At 39.5% G+C, this 22,342-nt stretch overlaps 1 protein-coding gene across 1 annotated transcript in view; it reads right to left on the bottom strand.

Annotated features, from left to right (window-relative positions):
* Positions 1-22,342, bottom strand: part of IGSF3 (immunoglobulin superfamily member 3) — a gene marked incomplete at its 5' end in the record, with an annotated part of 77,170 nt that overhangs the window by 1,853 nt on the left and 52,975 nt on the right. The window contains 3 exons of the mRNA XM_015817718.1: positions 2,540-2,965; positions 4,927-5,334; positions 8,772-9,182. Of these exons, the coding sequence (XP_015673204.1) occupies positions 2,540-2,965; positions 4,927-5,334; positions 8,772-9,182 (1,245 nt within the window). The remainder of the gene's footprint in view (positions 1-2,539; positions 2,966-4,926; positions 5,335-8,771; positions 9,183-22,342) is intronic.

Here is a 22,342-nt window from a genome sequence, read left to right as displayed (position 1 = left end):
AAAAGGGGGAAAAAAATGGCGGACAAAAAAAATGGCGGACAGCCTTGCTTGGCGACCCCCATGAAATGGTCGATCGACCCCAAATGGGGTCCCGACCCACAGGTTGAGAACCACTGCTATAAGCTTTCAAAAGAACAGTACTGTCTTTGAGAAAGTACCATACTGTACCTGTAATTTTAAGAAAATAAAATATGAGACTGTGGAGAATAAAGATAGTACAGTGAACTAAGACCTGAGAGATCCAGATTCTGTTACAATTAGATCTCTTAGGTTTTGGATTCCTTCAGAAATTCCTCTTGGTCTCAGAAAAAAGGTCCTTCTGTTTCAAATCCAATAATAGCAAATGTGAATGAAAAGAATCCAACCTTGTACCTGTTCTTATCTAATCTGATCTGTATATTTTTTCATGTCTTCTTTGGTTTGTTTTAACTTTGTTATTAATAATTCAAACTTTTTATCAGATTTTTTATTCATCTCTTGCTGGATGTCATATAACATAGAAAACTTTTTCTCAAATACTTCCATAAGAAGCTTGGCACTGGGCTCATCTGACATCTTTACTCCTCTCTTAGGAGGCATTTTATAAATGTATACAATTCTTCTCTTACAGCCAGTTGCTGGCAGCAGAGATGCAAACAAGAATACACAGTTCATTTTTTTAAGGTCACGGGAAAAATTCCAAGTGCAAAGCAGCTGGCAAGGAGAATAATGTTGATATGCAAATTCCTGACGTGCAGAGAAAAACAAATTCTAAACTTTTAGCATAGAAAGCCGAGAGTTGTATACAAAATGCAATAAAAATACAATGAAGGTAAAAAAAAAAATTTCAAACTGATAATATGTAGTCTTTTTGGTAAAAGATCATTAAATTATTCTCTCAGTAGCCTAAGACGACTTGTTGCCATTTGCTTCTTCCATAAGGAGAGATAAGCTATTTCCACTCATACCCCCGGTACTATTAAATCAATTAACAGTCCACGAGGAGGGAGTATCAAAAGTCCAGTACATAGCCGGCAACTAACATGCAGAAAGTAAAGAAAAAAGAAAATGCTTTGCAAAAAAGCGGGGTTGTTAATAATAATAATAATAATAATAATAATAATAATAATAATAATAATAATAATAATAGTAATAATAATAATAGAAATAGAAAGACTGTGGCAAAAGCAAGCAAAAGTAGTACCAATAGTAATAGGCGCCTTAGGTGCAATTCCAAAACAACTGGAGCACCACTTGAACACCATTGGCATTGACAAATTCGCTATTAGTCAATTGCAAAAGGCAGCCTTACTAGGAACTGCTTCCATCCTGCGACGATATCTGTAATACCATCAAACATCCACATCTGCCTATCCCAGGTAAGGACTCGATAGTTAGACAAAAATGCCAAATCCAGTCTGAACATCTGGCTGACTGTGCGATGATCCATAATAATAATAATAATAATAAAGTTGGAAGGGACCTTGGAGGTCATCGAGTCCAACCCCCTGCTCAGGCAGGAACCCTACACCATTTCACGGACTGGATGTGAGCTTTGGTTGAGCTTACCAGGGAGATGAAACCCTCCAAATCTCACCTCCCCAAGCCAGGCACGGACCATCCAAGGAGTTTCATGTGGATTCTACGTCACTCCTCTTCTAATTCAGGAGTGAATAAGCTATAGAGACGAGCTCCTAGCTACCACACCAGCCATTTGTCTTAGCAGAGCAAAAAAAGCACTGCTAGTTCAGAATACCATTTTCTGGGTGGAGTCCTGAGAGATCGAGATTCAACTCCACCCCTATTAATATAAACTCACTAGCTGGTTTTAAATCAGTCATTTTCTTACACAGTTGGTTTAAGGAAGAGAGATAGATCTCCATGGAAGCTGCCCTGAATTCCTTAGTAAGGCAGTTAATATGTATGTGCAATTATTTTTTCATATCAAAAAAATTAAGTTGGGTGGCAAAACAAAAGTTTGGTCTTATTTAATGCTTTTGGCATCTGTACAGTCTTGCATCTTAGGCTGCATAGCTCTGCGTTATAACGGGGAAGGTTCTAAGTTAGGAAATCCTAATTTGCATGACATTTGATGCAGAAAAGTAGCTATTCCAGGTAATATGCAACAGGTATAAGATTGCTAGAAACATGTCATGCCAGAGATTGTTCTGCAGTGCTCCTGCGATGCTAATTTTCTTCAATTTGTTTCAGAGATAAAATCTAAAAAGCATTTAGATTACCCAGAGTGAATTAACTTGTAGGTTGCTCCTACATTGCACTCAGCATAACTTGTAACTTCCACCAATATTTTTAGGCTATACTATTTGGTTATTTTTCTTACTTGCAATACTCAGCATGGCATACATCAATTGCAATCAACACTGAAACAATGGGCAGTTCCTACTGGGTTGGAAATAACTGTGATATGCAATCCATCATTTTCATTAACTAAAGTGAAAACACTTTATTTAATATAGACCCCTCAAAATATTCTCAGGTTACATTCTCACTAAATTTTACAAGCCCCATTCCTGTCCATTAAATATCATAATTACCTTACCTGTATCTTGCACATAAACAGTTATAAGACCAGAATCTTCTTCTGTAAGTTTGTACCAGGCTCCCTTGGGGTCAGGTAGCCACTCTTCCACATGGCATGAGTAATTGCCAGCATCAGAAGTAGCTGCCTGCAACACAGTCAGTCGATAAAACATGGCTGAAAGTCTTTGAAAATGTAGCCTCCCTTCCCAAGGACTGGCCTCTCGGCTGAAGACGAAATCCTGGCCTACTCTTAACAAGGCCTCTTTATCTTCTTCGTTCTTGTGACCAGTTTGTCCACTTCTGACTTTATTTTTCACGATGAACCATGTCACAGCAAAACGGGAATCCTGACTGGTAGCTGACAAAATGTTGCAATCCAAATGGAAATGGTCCTGTTCTGGCACTGTGAGGTTGGCTACTGTTGCATCCACTTGCAGTGAGGCATCTGAATAAATTGAAAATATACAAAGGCCAATTAGGTTTTTCTAATTGTACAGAACGTGTGCCAATGCCGAAAATCAAAATTTGGAATTTCTTGACTGAATGGCCCTCCCTTCACAATACAGTTTCCTGAAATGAGACACAAAATTACCGTATTTTTCTGTCTATAAGATGCACCCTTGTATAAGACGCTCTGGCATGTGAGTTTCTCCACGCCAATCAGCTGTTTGGCAGAGCACCAGACAGCTGAGCCAGCAAATCTGGAAGTTCAGCTGGCCAACAATCTTTCCCCCTCCCGTTAGTGGCAAGCCCACAGGGGCTTGACACCTGCACCAGGCGGCATGGCAACCCACACAGGAATGCCCTGGACTGTGGAGGTTACCATTATTTTTCCGTGTATAAGACGCTGCACTTGTATAAGATGCACCTGATTTTTGAACAGGGTGTTTGCAGGAAAAAAAAAACATCTTATACACGGAAAAATATGGTAGGTTTGCCTGCAAGGACTTGTTCCTTTTCTTGGCATAGAAACCAGGAGATCAAACGATGCATGGTAAGAACAAGCTGCAGAGATTGCTAAGAAACGCGAGGCCGCCCAGCTCCCAGCCTGCCCGGTTTCAGCAGGCAGCGGGGCACTCTCCTCACAGTGCCAAGAGCTGAGCTGGGTGGTGCGAATCTGATGAGAAGTGCAATGCTGCCTAGCCCCCAGCCTGCCCAGTTTCAGCAGGCACCAAGGTGCAAAGCTGGTGAGCTTCGCAGCGCCCGGCTCAACCTCTCGGCGCTGTGAGGAAAGCGCCCTGCTGCCTGCTGAAACCGGGCAGGCTGAGGGCTAGGCGGCATCCTGCTTCTTTTTGGATTTGTGCTGCCCGGTTCAGCCTTTTGGCGCTGTGAGGAAAGCGCCCCGCTGCCTGCCGAAACCGGGCAGGCTGGGGACTGGGCGGCATTGCGCAGGTAACGTTGACTCTCACGCTGCTCATGGCATCCCCTCCCACAGAGCCCACCAAGCCAGATATGTGAAGTAGGTGAGGGCCATGTGCTGGCCACTTCCAGGCGATGGTGTATTTCTTCATTCCTCATGAAGGGTGACACCTCCCCAGCTGCGTTTCTTGCCTGTTTTTCTCCCTCCCTCATCTCAAATATTTTCCCACCACTCTGTACTTAGGAAGGAAGGAAGGAAAGAAGGAGAGGGAGGGTCTGAGGGAAGTCCTGCCTTAGTCCTGCCCTGCTGCCCTTTCACCATCCCCTTGCCCCCTCCTCCTGGCCTATCCTGGGGGTCTCCCATCCTATTGCTAAGGAAACCTTGGATACAAAGCCGGGTCTCCTCCCATGGAGAGGGAATGGGCCTCCCTCTGACTTTGCCTTCGTACCCATCATGAGCAACCTGGCTAAAGAGAGCACGCACAGCAGCAGCAGCCTTGAGGAGGAGGTAAGTGCAGCTGGGCGCCCCCTTGGGGAAGTGGGGCTGGACTTGGTGCCACAGGTGCTCGAGGGCCAGGCTGGGCATTTGACCTCTGCTGTCTAGGGCTCCTGGCAGCCCACACCACCATCCAGTCCTCCTGCATGGCCTGAGAGGAACAGTGAGGCTCCTTCAGTGGACCATACCTTGGCACTTGCCCTGGTCCCACCCCCTTCTGCCAGAGACCCTCAGATCTGTCTCACTCCTGCCCACAGGCACCCTTGACGCGAATGATGTACAGCTGGCACACCCACCCAGTAGGCCACACCCACTCCATCCACGCCCACCCAGTAGGCCGCACCCACCCTGGCCACACACACCCGCCCCCCCGAGGGCAACCGCAATGCTGATGCGGCCCTCAATGAAATTGAGTTTGACACCCCTGATCTAGTTGCTGACTAAAATACATTCAGTGCAACCAGATAGTTCACAGAATAATTTGCAGTGAGCAGAAATAAAGCTGCTTTCTCTATCTGTGATGCAACCCTTCAAGTAAATGAATAATCTACCTGGCTTCTTCACCAAAACTGTTGTCAGTCCAGACAGATCTTCTGCTCGTTTGTACCAGGTATTCGTAGGATTCAGCAGCCACTCCTCCACTCGACAATCATAGGTCCCACTGTCCTGCAGTGTCATGTTCTGGATAGTAAGAAGATACAGGCCTGGCAAAGGACTTTCCAGGTGCAGCCTGCTCTTCAAACCATTTAGAGTTGCTAACTCTCCATATAAAAGAGTGGCCTGCCTTGTCAGCTTTATAACTGCTGCTTTCTCTGGGTCACCAGATTTCCACACATACCATTCCACAGACAACTGGGAAGCTTGACTGCTCCGGTTAGTAACTAGACACTCTAGTGTTACCCAATCGTTTTCTAAAATGGTTAGGTTCTTTTGGCTCTTGTTGACTTCCAACAGATTATCTAGGAAAATACAAAAAATAATTATTAATTGAGAAAGAACTGCCCAAACACTAGTTATACTTCTACAGTTTCCACTTTGCTCTGATATGCTTTATGTATTATCTGTAACTACAGGGAATATAGAAAGTCTATGTACCCTGTTTAAAATGCCAGTTTTTTGAGATGTAAAAATCAGACCAAGATAGAGCACTTCAGAATTCTTTCAAACTGTGATACAGCACATAAGCTGTACAATCCAACTGAAAAACAAACTGAAATCTTTTGAAGAGAAAAAATAACAGTAAAAATGTACAATACCATGGTTGCATAAAAATGCACACCCTTAAACTAATACTTTATTGAAGCACCTTTTGATTTTATGATAGCATTCAGTATTTTAGGGTAGGAGCCTGTGAGCATGGCACATCTTACTTTGGGAATCTCTGCTCATTCTTCCTTGGAAAAGCATTCCAAATCTATCAGCTGTGTACAGCTTTCTTCAGTTCACCCTGCAGATTTTCAATTGGATTCAGGTCTAGGCTCTGGCTGCACTATTCCAAATCTATGATCTTCTAATGAAGTAATTCTTTTGTTAATTTGGAGTATGCTTTGGGTCGTAGTCATGTTGAAAATTATTCATCTTCAGCATTTCAACAAATGCCTGAAGGTTTTGTACCAAAATGCACTGATATTTAGAACTCTTCATAATTCCCTCCATCTTAACTAAATCACCAGTTTCAGCTGAAAAAAGGCAGCCCCAAAGCATAATGCTGCCACCACTAGGCCTCACTGTGTGTATGCTGTACTTTTGGTATACAGTGTTGTTTTTGCACCAAACTTACTTTTTGGAATTATGGCCAAAAAATTCAATCTTGATCTCATCAGACCATAATACATTTTCCATGTTCTTTTGTCAAACTTGATAGTTTTTTTGCAAAATGTAGCTGGGCTTGGATATTTTTCTTTATGACACAAGGCTTCTACCCTACAGCCCAGAATAAAGAATAAGGGAGATCACTTGCCAGAAATTCCTGCAGGTCCTTTAATGTTTCTGTAGGCCTCTCGGCAGCCTTTAGGAACAGTTTTCTTCTTGTTCGATCGTAAGTTTTGGATGGACATCCAGTTCTTGGTAATGTCACTACTGTGCCGTATTTTCTCCACTTGTTAATTATTGTCCATGGTATAGTCTTGGTAATTTTTGTGTACCCTTCTTCTAAGTCACACCTTCCAACAATGAGATCCCTTTCATGCTTTGCAAGTTCTTTGCAGGTCATGTCTTTTGCTCTAAGAGGCAACTGTGTAAATGTCAGAAAAATCCTACTAGAAGAGCTGAACTTTATGTGGGCTTGATCAGAGGCATTTTATTTGATGAGAGGTGTATACTGAGTATTTAATATCAGTTTGGATGTGATTGGCTAATTCTTAGCTATCTCCTTACTTACAAGAGGGTGTGAACATTATTCAAGTTTCTTATTGTTATTTTTCCCCCTAAGAGATTTCAGTTGTTTGTTGATTGAATTGTTTACAGCTTATATATTATATTAAAGGTGGCAAGAATTCTGAACGGATTTATTCTGGTCTGAGTTTTTTACATCTCAAAAACCTGGCATTTTTACAGGGGTGTGTAGACTTTCTATATCCACTATATTCATTTTGATTTAGACTCCACCTGTGAACTTATACTGGGAGCCTGGATTCAAATATTTTTTTAAAAAATAACTAGACCCTTGAATCATCATTCCAGAGATATTTTCTTTCTATATTCCTCAGTGCTTTCAACAACGGCAGAGTTTCTAAGCTATGTGAAAACTAAAGAAAATATTCAGAGAGGTCTCTGTCTTGAAATTAGCCTCGGTTGAACAGCAGAGCAGTCAAACATCAGGAGCTGACCATAGGATATGTTTTATGACATTTTGTATTATGTCATAAAATGTTTTATAAATACTTTATAAAATTGTCAAATTTCAGTTCCACAGAAGTCATAGGTTCTGGAGTTTGGATGCATTCTGTAAGTTACCCCATTTGTGCTACGGTACCTTGGTTGAAAATAATGATGTGCAGTTTTGCCCAGCTAAATGATATATATATATATATATATATACATATACATATATATGTATATGTATGTATATGTAAATGTATATGTATGTATATATATGTGTGTGTATATATATGTATGTATGTATGTATATATGTTTTCTGAGGTTTTCACGGGTGTTTGTATGTAGGTCTTTGGTTATTCGGGTTTTCTCCCGCGTAAAATTGGAAGTGTCTTGGCAACGTTTCGACGAAGTCCCATTCATCATCTTCAGGCTGGTGTCTTCAGCTTCGTGCTTCTAGGAGTAATGTGTGATCGCAGCTGTTTCTTCCTTTTAACTGCCAGTGGGGTTTGAACTGATTGGGTGGGAGCTTGGCTGTGTTCTGATTGGGTGGAGGTGTGTTCTGATTGGTTAAGGAACACAGCCAAGCTCCCACCCAATCAGTTCAAACCCCACTGGCAGTTAAAAGGAAGAAACAGCTACGATCACACATTACTCCTAGAAGCACGAAGCTGAAGACACCAGCCTGAAGATGACAAATGGGACTTCGTCGAAATGTCGCCAAGACACTTCCAATTTTACGCGGGAGAAAACCCGAATAACCAAAGACCTACATATGTATATATGTTTATATATGTGTATATATATGTTTATATGTATGTCTGTCTATCTTCAATGCATACTAATAAAGATACTTTGTATTAAGCCCATTGTCTCACATAGTTTAGCATCAGAAAAGCATATATATATACAATATATACCTGCATGCTTTTGTATATGTATGTTTGTATATACATATATGCACCATGCAATAGGAAAGATACTGCAGGCAATATGGAGTCTTATGCAATAGCACATGGGAATGCTGCAGATACAACATCCACTAATATAACTGAGGGTCTGCAAATGTACTAGTCAGAATATCTGGAGCAGCTGGCATTCACCAGAGATTAAGAACTTTCCCTTTATTAGGACATAACTTCCTTCTTAGAATTTAAAAAATTATAATTTCTGTTTAGTATTGTGTTATGGTTTTATTAAATAGTAAGCTGCCATGGAATCAGGGAAAGATAAATAAATTAACAGATTAGCATTCTACACCTTGAGGGATAGGAGAAGTGAAGTTTATTATAAGACAAAACTTGGCAGTACTGGTCAATTATGCATTGGTCCAGAAAGTTGCTTGGTATTTGAACTTTCAATGCTGTTAAGGACAACAAATGCCAGCCAGTAGAAAGTAAGAATATCCCTTTAATTTGTTGGAAGCTGTCATGAATCAATATTGGAGTTGGTGGCATATAAACAAAAAAAAATGACCAGAAAAGGAAAAGAGGAACCAAACTACTTACATGCAAAGATTTCAGAGCCCCCCATTCCTATCTATTTATGCATAGTCTGCCATCACTTGAGAAATATTACCTGGTAACTTGACAGTGACTTCCGTCCGGCCAGAAACCTCCTCTGCCAATTTATACCAGGCATGGTTAGGATTGAGCAGCCATTCTTCCACATGGCAATAGTAGCTACCGCTGTCACTGACCTGTGCCCTCTGCACTGTCAGACTGAAGAGCCCTCCTGAGAGTGACCTCTCAAATTGCAGTCTTTCCTTTAGCCCTTCTTCTTCCGCGTAAGTGCCATACTCAAATACAGAGCTGTGAGTGGTCTTCAGAATGAGCTTCCCATCTGTATCTGAAGGTTTATGAACATACCATAGGACTGCAAAATGTGAATCTGGGCTGGTTTGAGACTTGACAGAGCAATTAAGAGGGATAGGCTTATTTGCCACAAGAACTATACTCCGCTTTGATTTGCTGACCTGTAGCTTTGTTACTTGGAGGTGGGGTAATGGAGGAGAAGAGAGAGAGAAATGCATGGATCAATTAATTATAGTGGAGACTTTACTATTTACTATAGCTTATGATACAAACTGTTATTATACAAGAAAATAATTTAAATCAGTTTGCAGCTGTTTATCAATGCTATACTCAGCAACCTTATGTTTCTTAACAGTAATCTTTTAGAAACCAGAGTTAATATTTATATAAACATTTTTCCCTATCTTTAAATGTTTGTTACCTAAATCATCAGTTAATAATATCTAGTTAACACTATACACAAATAATATATTACTTGTTTTACAATAAACATTTTTTAAAAAATGTATCAAATAAAGCAAAACCTCCCAAACATTTTAGGACAATATATATGCAGGGCATCAAATATATTGGGAGATCAAGAAGATATCATTTTGTATTTCATTCTGCATTATTTGCATGCCATTTAAGAAAAAAGTTAATTTCTTATATTACTCAAACTCTTTTAACTTGCTTTAATTTTACCCCAATAAAATGTAAACAAACAGAATTTGGAGCTAGCACTTCAGGATAGTCAATCATGTAAATAAGTTTTCTTTAACACAATTTATAGCAAGGTTATAATGAAGAAAATCAGTTATAATGAAGAAAATTAGAGATTCCAATAAAATTAGAGATTCCAATATCAATTAGAGATTCCAATATAATTCTAATCCTCAAGCCATTTTCTAGATTACAATAATCACTTTTATAAACTATCAGATAACTTGTGACCTGTTGTTCATACTTTCAGATATATTTCCTCATCTAAACAGAGAATGCAAGTCCAAATTCCTTGCCATGGTCCCACTGTCAGCCATGGCCACATGACCTCCACTGACTTTCTCCCTACAAGCTTCTCAAGCGTCCCCATTGACTTGTGGGAAGATATCAAGGAACATTGTAAATGAGGATCACATGACTACAGAAGCATGGTGGTGGTGCAAAATGGCAGCACCACAGTGCTGCTGAAATGGCAAGAATTTCTTAAATTTCATTTTCACTGACGTAAGGAGTCTTGATATTATATAAATTATCCCATTTGAGGTACCTTGACAGTAGTAGTAGTAGTAGTAGTAGTAGTAGTAGTAGTAATAATAATAATAATAATAATAATAATAATAATAATAATAATAATAATAATAATAATAATAATAATAATAATAATAATAATAATAATAGAGTTGGAAGGGATTTTTGAGGTCTTCTAATCCTACCCCCTGCTCAGGCAGGAAACCGTATACCATTTCAGACAAATGGCTGTCCAGTCTCTTCTTAAAAACTTCCAGTGTTGGAGCATTCATGTACCATTTTGCCTCGTTAAAGCTTACAGCCAGGAGAGTTTTAGTAGTATATATATAACAACTACTTTGGTTCTTTACAACATCCCAAGGTGTTTTAAAGATGTCACACAATGTTACACTTATAACACAGCAGGTAATATTGTGACTATTCTCTGACTTGTGACAACTGGTAAAATATTTTCTACATATAATGTAAAAATAAAAAGTCCCCTGGAACACTAATCCAGAAACTTCCCCAATGTCTTCATCGAAGGCAAAATACACCTATACAATGACCTAAGTGTATTTCTGTTGATTTTTAAAACAATCACACATCTCCACCTTTGCATTAAAAGCCCCCACTCTATTAATCCTTGCTTGCTTATCTGCTATAAAGGTAGCAATAGAGAAGAATGGAACAATGGAGAGGGGAATGGGGAGAGTAAGAGGTAGTTCTCATGATACAGTAATAGGAGTTTGTCTTTCTAATATAGGTTTATGCCCATTAGGAAGTTCCCCTGGAGCCTATATTGCTACTGGCTTTAATCAGTATGCTAATAAAGACTAGAAAGCTGTGGTACGCAATGATATGACATACTGGGGAGTCCTCCTCACTTCTCTCTAGGGAATTTACTTTTCAGGGAGGCTGAGGCTCATACTGCCAAGCAGATACTTTCTAACTTACCAATTTAGGAGAATAACGTCAGCTACCAAGTTCAAAAGAAAAAAGGGTTATTCTTCCTGGCCCTGCCAGTGCTCCAAGTCTAAGGATGAAAAAGCAACCAATTCACAAAAAAACAACAACACCAACCCATCTTACTTCTCCCATTGCTGTTCCTACTCCCCTAGCTAACAGTTTATTTTTAATTGGTACTGGATTATTTCCTGGCACTGTTGCTAAGGGAGCATCAGTTGCTATAACCTCAGTTGCTATAGTAACTATATGTTAAGTGTGGAGCTGTAACACTGCTATTAAAGCAGTACACATACAATCCCAAGCTTAATGTCTCTTCACACGTGTGTAGATCTAACATATCAATTCCCATATCTGTGGGAATATGCTGCAATCGCATGTAGCAATACAGGAGCGATACAAATCCCCCATTCCCTCCTTTATTCTTTTTTTTTCTTAAATTCATAGGAATATTAAAAAATTAAGAGGCCCTTTGATATAAGCCCATGAACTGAAAAAAAGAAGAATCACAGTTCCCCGGCTGGCATCATGTTGTGATAGCTTTGCACCACCCTGTGGCCCATTATTGAAAAATTAAATGTTTTTGCTTTTGAATGACAATTGCCATTATGTTGTCTAGAAAACTATGGAAATAATTTTGAAGGTAATACTTTTAATCAGGCTTGGGTCCAGTAGATGGTGAAATTTCACACAATTCAGCTTCAAGTTGTTCACTGGGAAAACCTTGTCAGCTGATTACCAAAGTTTTCCAAGTGCTCTTATTTGAAGGCTGTGTTGTAAAGGGTCTGCTTTCCATTTCCAATCGCTAAAGTGCTGCTCAGTGTCTCTGGTTCTTTTTTCTACACACTGTAATGCTAAGAAACACCATATCATATGGAAGGCATAGGATCTCAATACAGCACACCAGCTTTACATTTTTAATATTTCTTTGAAGGTAGCAGGCAATTTTTTTTTAGCCTAAGATATTAATTTTTGCCTTTTCAGTATTGCATTTCTGTATTGAAATGCACACACACACACACTTAAATACACACACAGAGCACCAAAACATCAGCCCAATTTTTCATAGCATTGTAAGGTGTAAAAATGGGTCATTAAGCCTCTGAAAGCCTTAGGCACCCTTTCATATTTTAAAATCTCTCGGTCTTGCAACAAAGAAAGAAACATATCCATTGTAGGGGGTACAATAGGATGCTGGCAAGCTGATATGACCTGAAAACTACAGATTATATATTCTTGCATTAAAAAAAGTTCATTCTTCCACAATCTGACAGAGAAATCATTTGCATTTATCATGGTATTAGCACATCACAGCATTATGGATGACCTTCTTGGAAGAGAGTACCGGTATATATGCTGCCAGGCAGGTACAATTTACCATTTGTGCTTGCCTGGAAAAAGTGAAGGCAACTATATCAGGATATTAAATGACAGAAATCAAAGATAAATTGGCATATCTATTATTGGCCACAACTGGACTTAGAAACAAATCATATTCAATTGAAAGTACTACAGTAGCATAAAGTTTACATAAAAAGGTATTTAAATTCTATTACGGGTGGTCAAAGAGATGCATATTCCTTTAAATAGATACATAATGCATTTGAATCCATATAAAAAGCTACAGCTGATTTCCAATTTTCAGTAGCTCAGTTACCCTTTTGCAAGAAAATTAATTAGTTGCAATCTCTCTACCAGCAGATCAATACAGGAGGTAGATAAATGTTGGCCCTGCATATGCTGTCAGTAACATTAAGAAACCAAGTCCTCATACAGCAACAGCTCAATAAACAATGGCAAAAAGACAAATATCTCAAGAAAATAATGACTGTTCCATCAAATTATTTAATGAATATTCAGTCACCAGGAAAAAGTAAGCAAAGAATTAAAAAGGGAAAAAGAGGACATATATTGGCATCTGAGTCATGAGATCAAATTATGATTCTTTGTGGTCTTTATATATTTTTAACTTAAATATTATTAAATGAAACTGCTCATTCTTGGATAGGAAAATCTCAATCACTATTCCTGTTGTTACCAAGGTAGGGAATTTCCCCCTTTGTCCAAAAGAAAATGAATAAAATGAACAAATCCATTGATCCAACTACGATCTCAACACACACAAACCTCAACTGATTTGGGGGCAATGAAGGTTACAAGACAGAAGAATTTTAATAGTATATAGTTTCTGCAGCTGAGGAAGACAAGTGGGAGAACCTGAAACATTTCATGCTGCGTGGGCAACCCTGATTAGACAACTCTCCATGGACAGTCAAAATAAATATGCAGATGTAAAATATGCCTTCAATTTCCTTCCCGATAATACTAACGGATTCTTTTAAAATTCTTGAATTTGCAGGATAGAAGTCTTATACCTGACACAGGTTATTAAATATTTGTCTGTTATTTTTTAATGCATATTCTCTCATGAGTCAGTTTGGTCTAGTGATTAAGGGACTAGGCTAGAAACTAGGAGACTGAGTTCAAATCTAACTTTAGCTGTGAAAGACAGCTGAGTGAGCTTTAGCCAGTTATTTTCTCTCATTCCAGTCTACCCCACCGTGATGTTGTTTTGGGGAAAATGGGAGAAGCAGTACTAGGTATGCTTACTAACTTGAGTATCTGTAAAAATAATAAAGGCGGGGATATGTGTGTGTGTGTGTGTGTGTGTGTATGAATGATAAAAAGAAAAAAAAACATTACTGTCCCCTAATTAACCATCCATTATTGTCCCCTAATTAATCTAGCTAAATTACTAGCAAAATGTTCCATATACAATGTTTCCCCAAAAGTAAGACCCTGTCTTATATTATTTTTGTCTCAAAAAGTGGCATTAGGTCTTAATTTTGGGGTGTCTTATATTTTTTGTGATACTTGACTCGCCTTGCGGCGGCGGCACCAACAGCCCCGTCCAGCAGCCCATGTGGCTTCCAGCCCACTTCTGTTGCGGCTGCTCGCAGCAGGTGGCTGCGCAGCACATCGCACCGCTGCCGCCACAATGAGGCAAGACAGGTGGGGGAGGGGAAGAAGCTGCCCCATGTGCCGCAAACCCGCTTACTGGTACCTCCCCTGCCAGGCCATTCCTTGATCGGCAACCTTTCACTCCCCTCCTGAGCCGAACGGCCATGCTAAGGCCCGGGCAGGTGATCTGCAGGGCAAAACTTAAAGAAAAGCCCTCCAGCGGCACACAGTGGCAGCGGAGCCATTCACTGTCACTCCCCCCCGGCTCCAAAATGGCAAAGGGGGACTGGGCCTACCCCGCCCATCACATCTGCCGTAGCATGGCAGTCCGGCTCAGGAGGGAGTGAAAGGTCACCAATCAAGGAATGGCCTGGCAGGGGGGGCCCTGAAGTACCGGTAAGTGGGTGCAGGGCGCGTGGGACAGCTCCACCCCTCCCCCATCTGCCTCACCTCATTGTGGTGGCAGCGGCATGATGTGCCGCGCAGCCTCCTGCCCCATTGCAGCAGCGAGGTGGGACAGAGTGGGCAGGGTCCTAACTAGGGCTTATTTTGGGGGTAGGGTTTATATTAGCCCCCCCAAATCAGAGTAGGTCTTAGTTTAGGGGAGGGACTTATTTTCGGGGAAACGGTAGTAGTGAAAGAATAATTGTTCAAGAACTCAAAGAGAGGTAGAGGAGAAGATGAGAAAAATGCTGATATATAGACACAGCAGTACTAAAGCTTGATACAGAATGCCATGGGAAACCACTATGTAATAAAGAGAGTCAAAGTCTGTTTTGTCCTACTTTGAAGGTACTCTTCCCTGGAGGCTAGCAATCTTCAAAGACAGCTTTCTCTTACAGAGAACTTATGAAATATTACAAAGTTTCCCTGTACTTGCCCTAGTTTTATAGTCTCTGACAGAATTTGGTGGTTTTAATATAGGAGAATGAAGGGCAACAGGATATGCAACAACAAAAAGTTGAAAAGAACTGTTATGAAGAATTCTCATTTGTATGTTCATGACATATGTTTATAGTTTAAATGAATTTCAAAAATAGTCAAATTACTTTCCTCTCTAATTTCAAAGTTATAGCTGAAAACATGACATCATGTTTACTTTCACTCAGTTCTTCTGAGGAAGTACTACACAAAATGAACTTTGAATCTGGGCAATTCATGTTTGTCCCAAGCACAGTGAAGAAAATTTGTAGTAAAAAATGCTTCCCCATATATATGTCATGAACATACAAATGAGAATTCTTCGTTCATAAGAGCTCTTCTCAACTTTTTGTTGTTGAATACTCTACTGCCCTTCATTTTCCTGCATCAAGAACATAAAATTCTGCTTGGGAAGGTCGGAGTCTTCAAATCAGTGTTGATTCCTGGAGAGTCTTTGGCAAGTCCCTGCAGTTTTCTTGACAAGAGGGTTTTTTTTGCAAGGTGGGGGGATGGTTTGCCATGTCTCCTTCCTAAAGTTGAAGGAGAGTGAGTGATCATCCAGTTGGCTTTTATGGCTAAGGTGGGCCTTAGAACTTAGGATCTGCTGGTTTCTAGCCTTAACCATTACACTAAACTGGCTCCTGATGTATATGTGTGTTAAGATTATTTTCATTGTTATACATGCTTGTAAGAATTCTGCTATCTGGGATATTACTTCTTTATCCATGCCTTAAACAGTATTTTCCATGTGTCTTTACCAGCGGCTCCCAACCTTTTCTATACCCCACACCCCTAGAAAGCTTCTAATACATTCTCGCATCCCTTACAAAAGTTCGAAATAACAGCAACGAATTATGCATATGCACTATAATTTTGAAAACCCAAGTTTTCGCACCCCCTGGACTATCATCTTGCACCCCCAGGGAGTGCGAGGATCCCCAGTTGGGAACCCCTGATCTTTATTGTATTTTGATATTTATAATAATTAGCAAGGACTTTGTGAAGCTCCTTCCAAGCATGCATAACTTTATAATGTCAAACTTTAGGGAAATATATTTGGTCTTGTAAAAGTTATTGCCAACAAAGAGAAAATATCTAACCCAGTATCCAGATCAAAGTGGAATGTTAGAGTTTCCCTGACAAAGGCTTCATCCTTAGAAAGCAGATAGTTTTAAAAACTTATACAAAGAATCTTGACAGTGTTGGAAATTTCCATCACCATATCACGTAGTGAGGCATCCTCACATTGAAATTCATTTTCTTATAAGCAGTTATCTGTTTACAATTGACATTAAGAAGAGTGTCTGAAAGGACATTGGCAAATGAAGGTGCAGCTTGGGAATCATTAAATTGAAAGAGGAGCAAGAATTATATTGGGAAATTCCTTCCACCAGTGGAAAATAACAGGAAAGGAGGAACAGTTCACAATGAAGTTAATTTACTCTCTTGGAGAAAACAATAACCAAACAAAAATAATAGAATTAAAGGATATATGAACAAATCCCTAAGATATGCAATAGTCTGACTATTGCATGCACTATCCTCTGGCATAGGAGAAAAAAAAAATTCCAACTCAAATTGCATTAACCATGCCAGAAATTGCATTAGGAAGCTGGATGATACAATGAGAATATGAGCAAGAAATGCAGTGTTAGATTGTGAAAGTATTATTAGTGCAGTTATTAACTTGTCATTTCACTCTAGTGTTCGGGTAACAATGAATTATTGCCTGAAAGCAGGCCAACATGATTGAATTACTACAGAGGAAGGCTTCTAGATAAATATGGGCATTAACTCTTTCTGTAAGAGCTCTCAATATCTCTCAAGAACTATGTCTTGCATTTAAATGTTCATATCAGAAACTAGCTCAATTCCCACTGAAATTGGTAGTCAGCATCATGTCTATTTCTTTCCTATATTAGGTTTAAAAAGAGGATTTTACAAAAAAATCATCCCCAAAATTACACTGTGCTCCCTGAACACTGAGGGGGTGTTCAACACTGTTGCCTTTTAAAGTAAAGCTGCAAAACCCTTCACATTTTATCAAGCTTTAAGTAGAGATTATTATAGGAGAGAACATATGTTGCTCATAGTTGAGTTGCGGATCCCTTGGAGCTCTCTGATCTTGGTTGTTTCCTTGAAAAAGGTTTTTTACTTGACCAGTTAACATCATCAGCATAAAAAGGATAACTTTATAACACTATAAGTGGGATAACACTACCATACATAAAAACCATCTCAGAAACAATTAGTAGAATACACAGCATTACTGTAGTACACAAACGCCCTCTAACACATTTTAAGTAAACAAAAGACCCAGTAGTCCGAGAAGAAAAAATAGAAGCCATCCACTACAAACTGTATATAGGTCAGACAGGCAGAAAACTAGCAGAGTGCATCCATGAACACAACTATCAGTCAGAAGACACAAGGAAAACTCCTAAATCTCACTGCATATGCACAGATTTAATCTTAGCTTCAACTGTGAGCATCCTGGACCAAGGTAAATCCAAAAGCACTATGGAACTGTTGGAAATTTCACACTCAGAAAAAATCAACCATCAATAAATACATAGAAATAAGCCACATTTACACAATTCTAAAGATAAATAAAAAAGCTAAGAAGGAAACAAAAAGATCAGAACACATGCTTTCCAGGAGCCAACAGCCACTTAAGCAGGAATCAACACCAGGCAAACAATCAAGTAGAAAACAATATTGTACTCAAGGAACTTTCAAGGAGAACCACCCCAACACTGGCAGGGCAAGATACTGGATATAAACAGAGGGAACCTCACATTCACTTGCACCATGATGTTACCTAGTCAGTTAATAAAACCTCTGTAAAAAAACAACCAAACATAGAGAACATCAGGAACTGGAGATTTTTATTTCCATGATTACTTTGTGCATGATATACATGAATAAATGTATATGTTTCTGTGTGGAACCATAATAAATCTGATTAAACTCCAACAAAAATATAAGATATAAATAGGATATAAATTATATCCTTTTAAAGATAAAAAATACTGTTGCCAGATGGCAGAGAACCTGGATATTTAGATATCACCAATCCTGTTCTATTCCAGTCACATTACCAAGAATATAAAAATTGATTCTGACCAGTCATATATGAGCCAAAACAATTTATACAAAAATAATCATTTCACTTAAAGCAGACATGAGGAAATAACATATTTTACAATATATCAGATGAATTGGCTGTCCTTATTTCTATATAACACCAATATGTTCTAAAATAACTGTCACATTACAATCATTTATAACCATTTAGCATTTGAGATCTATTCTAAACAAGCAGATAGTTGCTGATGAGTACATTATAGCAGGGCTTTTCAACCTTTTCACTCATTGTACCACTTTTAGGATATGGCAACATCCAAGTACCACCAGTCGCCTAGCAAGGTGTCAAAAACTTGATGACCCCCCCCCAAAAGGAAAAAAGTGATAAAGTACAGGTAGTCCTCGACTTACAACAGTTCGCTTAGTGACTGTTCAAAGTTACAATGGCACTGAAAAAAGTGCCTCCCCAAGCCACAGCTGAGCAAGACACCTGCCTGCCCACACAGCGGCACTCTTCCTCCTGTCTGAGGTTTTCGTTGTGAGCATTTCTGTTGAGGATTGGCAGCAGGGGTGGGGTGGGGGTGTTTGGTCCCCCCCCCCCCGTCTTCTGGGTGGTTGCAGCAGGTTTTGGTCACTTCACGTGACCCTGGGATACTGTGACCGTCATAAATATAAATCAGTTGCCAAGCATCTGAATGTAAATCACAAGACCCTGGAGATGCTGCAACATTCCAGCTGATCGGCGCTTCTTCTGGGCTCAGCAGAAGCTCCAGGATCAGCGCTGCTTTCCAGCTGGAGCCTGGCGCTGATCCTGGCGCTTCCGCTGAGCCCTGACAGCCCTGCAGCTCCAGCCATCTCTCACTCAGGCTTGTGCAGTGCTGCCACCGGTTCAGCTCATTCCCCTCCCCCGTTACCACTTTTCTAGGATGGTCGCGTACCACCTGCCAGGTGCCAATGTACCACAGGTGGTACCCGTACCACTGGTTGAAAAGTCCTGCATTATAGCATAGTTCATTGGGGCTTCTACAGTTCTGTGAAAAACTGTGATGCCTTCTGACTATCCTCCCTGCTATAGTGAGACTAGCTCTATCCTTGTTGGGATAGAGTCACGTTTTCATAAGATAGGTGGGAATGGAAATATTTGATGAATAAATAAATAAAATGTGAGCCTTTTCAGTTTTCTGAATCTTTGCATATCATTGTCACTGAATATTATCAATGGCTCAAGCTGAACCTACCGATGTATAAAAAGAAGACTGCTTGCCTACAGGTAATCCTTGAGATATAACTCAAATAGGACCTATTACTGTCATGGCAAGTTGAAGTCCAGACGTCTTCAAGTGGTCAAGGTTGAGAAACAATGACCTAGAGTAACTGTAAACTAAATACTACTACCTGTTTCACATCACTATTTTAGGAATTTTGAATCATTGTTTTTCATAACAAGCCAACTTTTTGTCATGAACTATTCATTTCAAGGCCGCTTCCATGGGGTTTACACCTGGACTTTGATGCTGCCATTCCAAAATGGTGAATTTATTCTTCTTTAACTATTATCTTATATATTTGCATGTATAATTCAGATCAATGTCTTGTAATATAATCTGCTTGCATTTCACTTGACAGTTTGAGAGCCTAATATTCTTCTGTAGAATTCTTTGCCACAAAGTAAAATTCATGTTTCCTTCAATGATAGCAAATTCTGACCGCAAAGCATTCGCAAACCGTGTTTCTGTCACCTCCCTGCTAGACACCGCAATGAGTTTTATATTGAGAAATGCACTGTTTTGGCATCAAAAAACCCCATGCAGCCTGAAAACTTGTATTTTTGACTCATCTTTCCATAGAACATTCCTCCAGAAGTTCACATAGAACATTCTGTCCACAGAACGTATCTCTAAGAACTGAAGCCAAGAAAGCAGAACTCAAAGTGAGAAGCAGGATGTTAGCAATGGGGGCAGATTTTAGAAGACAGTACAACAGAGATACTAGGAAGTGATACTTAGAACTTTAGATAATTCTAAACCAACACAAAGTGCATGGGAAATAAACAGAAGAAGAGATTCTCCCTCAGGAGGGCAAATACGAAAGAAACATGGTGGGATTCTACTTATGATTGGCACATAGAACTGGAAGATTACAATTTATTGAAAAGGAACTGTGATGGCCCCCATTGGGAAGCTAGTTTGGAAGAGAAAGATGAGCTGCAACCAGAACCATCAGATGGGTAGTTAAGCATGACCCAGCCATCCACATTAGCAGAAGCAGGGGAGGATCAGCTGCCAATAGGCTGCTGAATGGTCAGCTGCCTACACTAGCAGAAGCAGGGGAGGATCGGTTAGTGTCAATGAGCGGCAACAGACCACCTCTAATGAGGAATAGCTATTACCTGTGCTTGATTCATGGGTGCGAAGAGCAGAGCATAAATACAGAAGAGGTTGGCGAGGCTACTTGTAAAGAAGCAGCCACCCCCCCTCCTAATGAGAAACACTGGGCTTGGGTGGATTCAACCAGGTGCAGGGGAAAGTTTGTTATAAGGCACAAGTCTAGAGGGAGATGTCGTTTGGCAACTGTACAGTATATGTGAAAATAATCTGAGATTCTGTGTTAAGCATGACCCAACGAGTGGTGCAGGCTGCTAAAAGGGCAAATGCTATCTTGGATTAGCATAGAGTCCAGATCACAGGAAGTAATTGTTCTATTCACTACTGCTCAGTCCCCATTTGGAGTACTGTGTCCAATTCTGGGCACCACATTTTTAAATGGAGAGAGGCAAATTTGAGCCCAGAGGATGGCTAACAGACAGTGAAAGTTCAAAAAATCAAGCCCTATAGGGAATGATTAAAGGATGTGGGTATGATTAGCCTACAGAAAAGATCACTGGGGAAGATATGATAATATTCTTCAAATATCTGAAGGGTAGTTGGAGAACAATGTCTTCTCAATTTCTTCAGAGAATGACTTAGACCTACAAGGAAGGCTCAGGAGATATTTTGTGATTGTATAAGCTGTCAGCCAGAGAAAAAGACATGACAGAAGTTCTCCATGGTGAGAGATGTTCAAATGGAAGCTGAATGGCCCATCTGCTAGAGAGGCTGTACTGTAATGGATCCTGCAATGAACAAGGGGTTGGATTAGATAAGGGGACAAAAGGAGAACTCATCAAATTTGTAGACAATACTAAGTTAAAGGGAATAGCTTTGGACGATAAACTCAACACTCAGAATGATTTTGACAGACTTGAATACTGGACTTTATACAACAAAATGCAATTCAATGATGAGGAAAGTAAGGTCCTATACTTAGATAAGAAAAACCATATGCACAAGTACAGAGTAGGTAGAACAGTAGTAACTGTGAGAAAGACCTAGGTGTCCTGGGGGGGCACTACTTAAGTATGAGTCAAGCAGTGTACTGCAGCTGCCAAAAAATCAATGCAGTCCTAGACTGCATCAATAGAGGGATAGTATCAAGATCATGAGAAGTGATAGTACCGCTTTATACTGCACTACTGAGGCCACACTTGGAATATTGATCATCAAAATACAAAAGAGTTTGAGGATATATGATAGAATACTAATCAAATGAATCACATATCAAAGGAAAAATGCTTTCTCATTGATTAATATACTAGTGATGTCTAATCGTTTCATTAAACCCTTATATTCTCCAAGAAGTTAAAGGTGATGCTGCATTAGCAGCCCAGTAATAAAACTTTAATCTTAAGAAACTGAATAGAAATCTATATTATATAATATAATATACATATATACTGTACAGTATATTATTTTAAATATAATATAATTATACGTAATATTTATATATATATAGAGATTCCTACATACATGACCATTACATAATTGCCTTTCAGGGTTAACAACATTACATAGAGTGCAAAATCAATAAAAAAATAAGAAACCAAAGAAGTTAAATATATTTTATTTATTTTTATTTATTTTTTAAATTTATATCCCGCCCTTCTCCTTGCGGATTCAGGGCGGCTAACAACCGGATAAAAATACAAAAATACAAAAATATCAACTACAAATTTAAAAGTTAATTAAAAGGGAAATATTCATAATTGGTCTAATTAAAATTATAATTAAAACCCCCTCTAAAAGTTTTCCCCTAGGCCAGTCCCGCAAGCTGGAATAACCATGTCTTAAGGGCGCGGCGGAAGGAAGGGAGATC

The sequence above is a fragment of the Protobothrops mucrosquamatus genome, unplaced genomic scaffold (assembly GCF_001527695.2).
Source record: "Protobothrops mucrosquamatus isolate PMUCROS unplaced genomic scaffold, P.Mucros_1.0 scaffold624, whole genome shotgun sequence".
NCBI classification, from domain to species: Eukaryota; Metazoa; Chordata; class Lepidosauria; order Squamata; family Viperidae; genus Protobothrops; species Protobothrops mucrosquamatus.
This window is presented reverse-complemented; position numbering and strand designations above follow the sequence as displayed.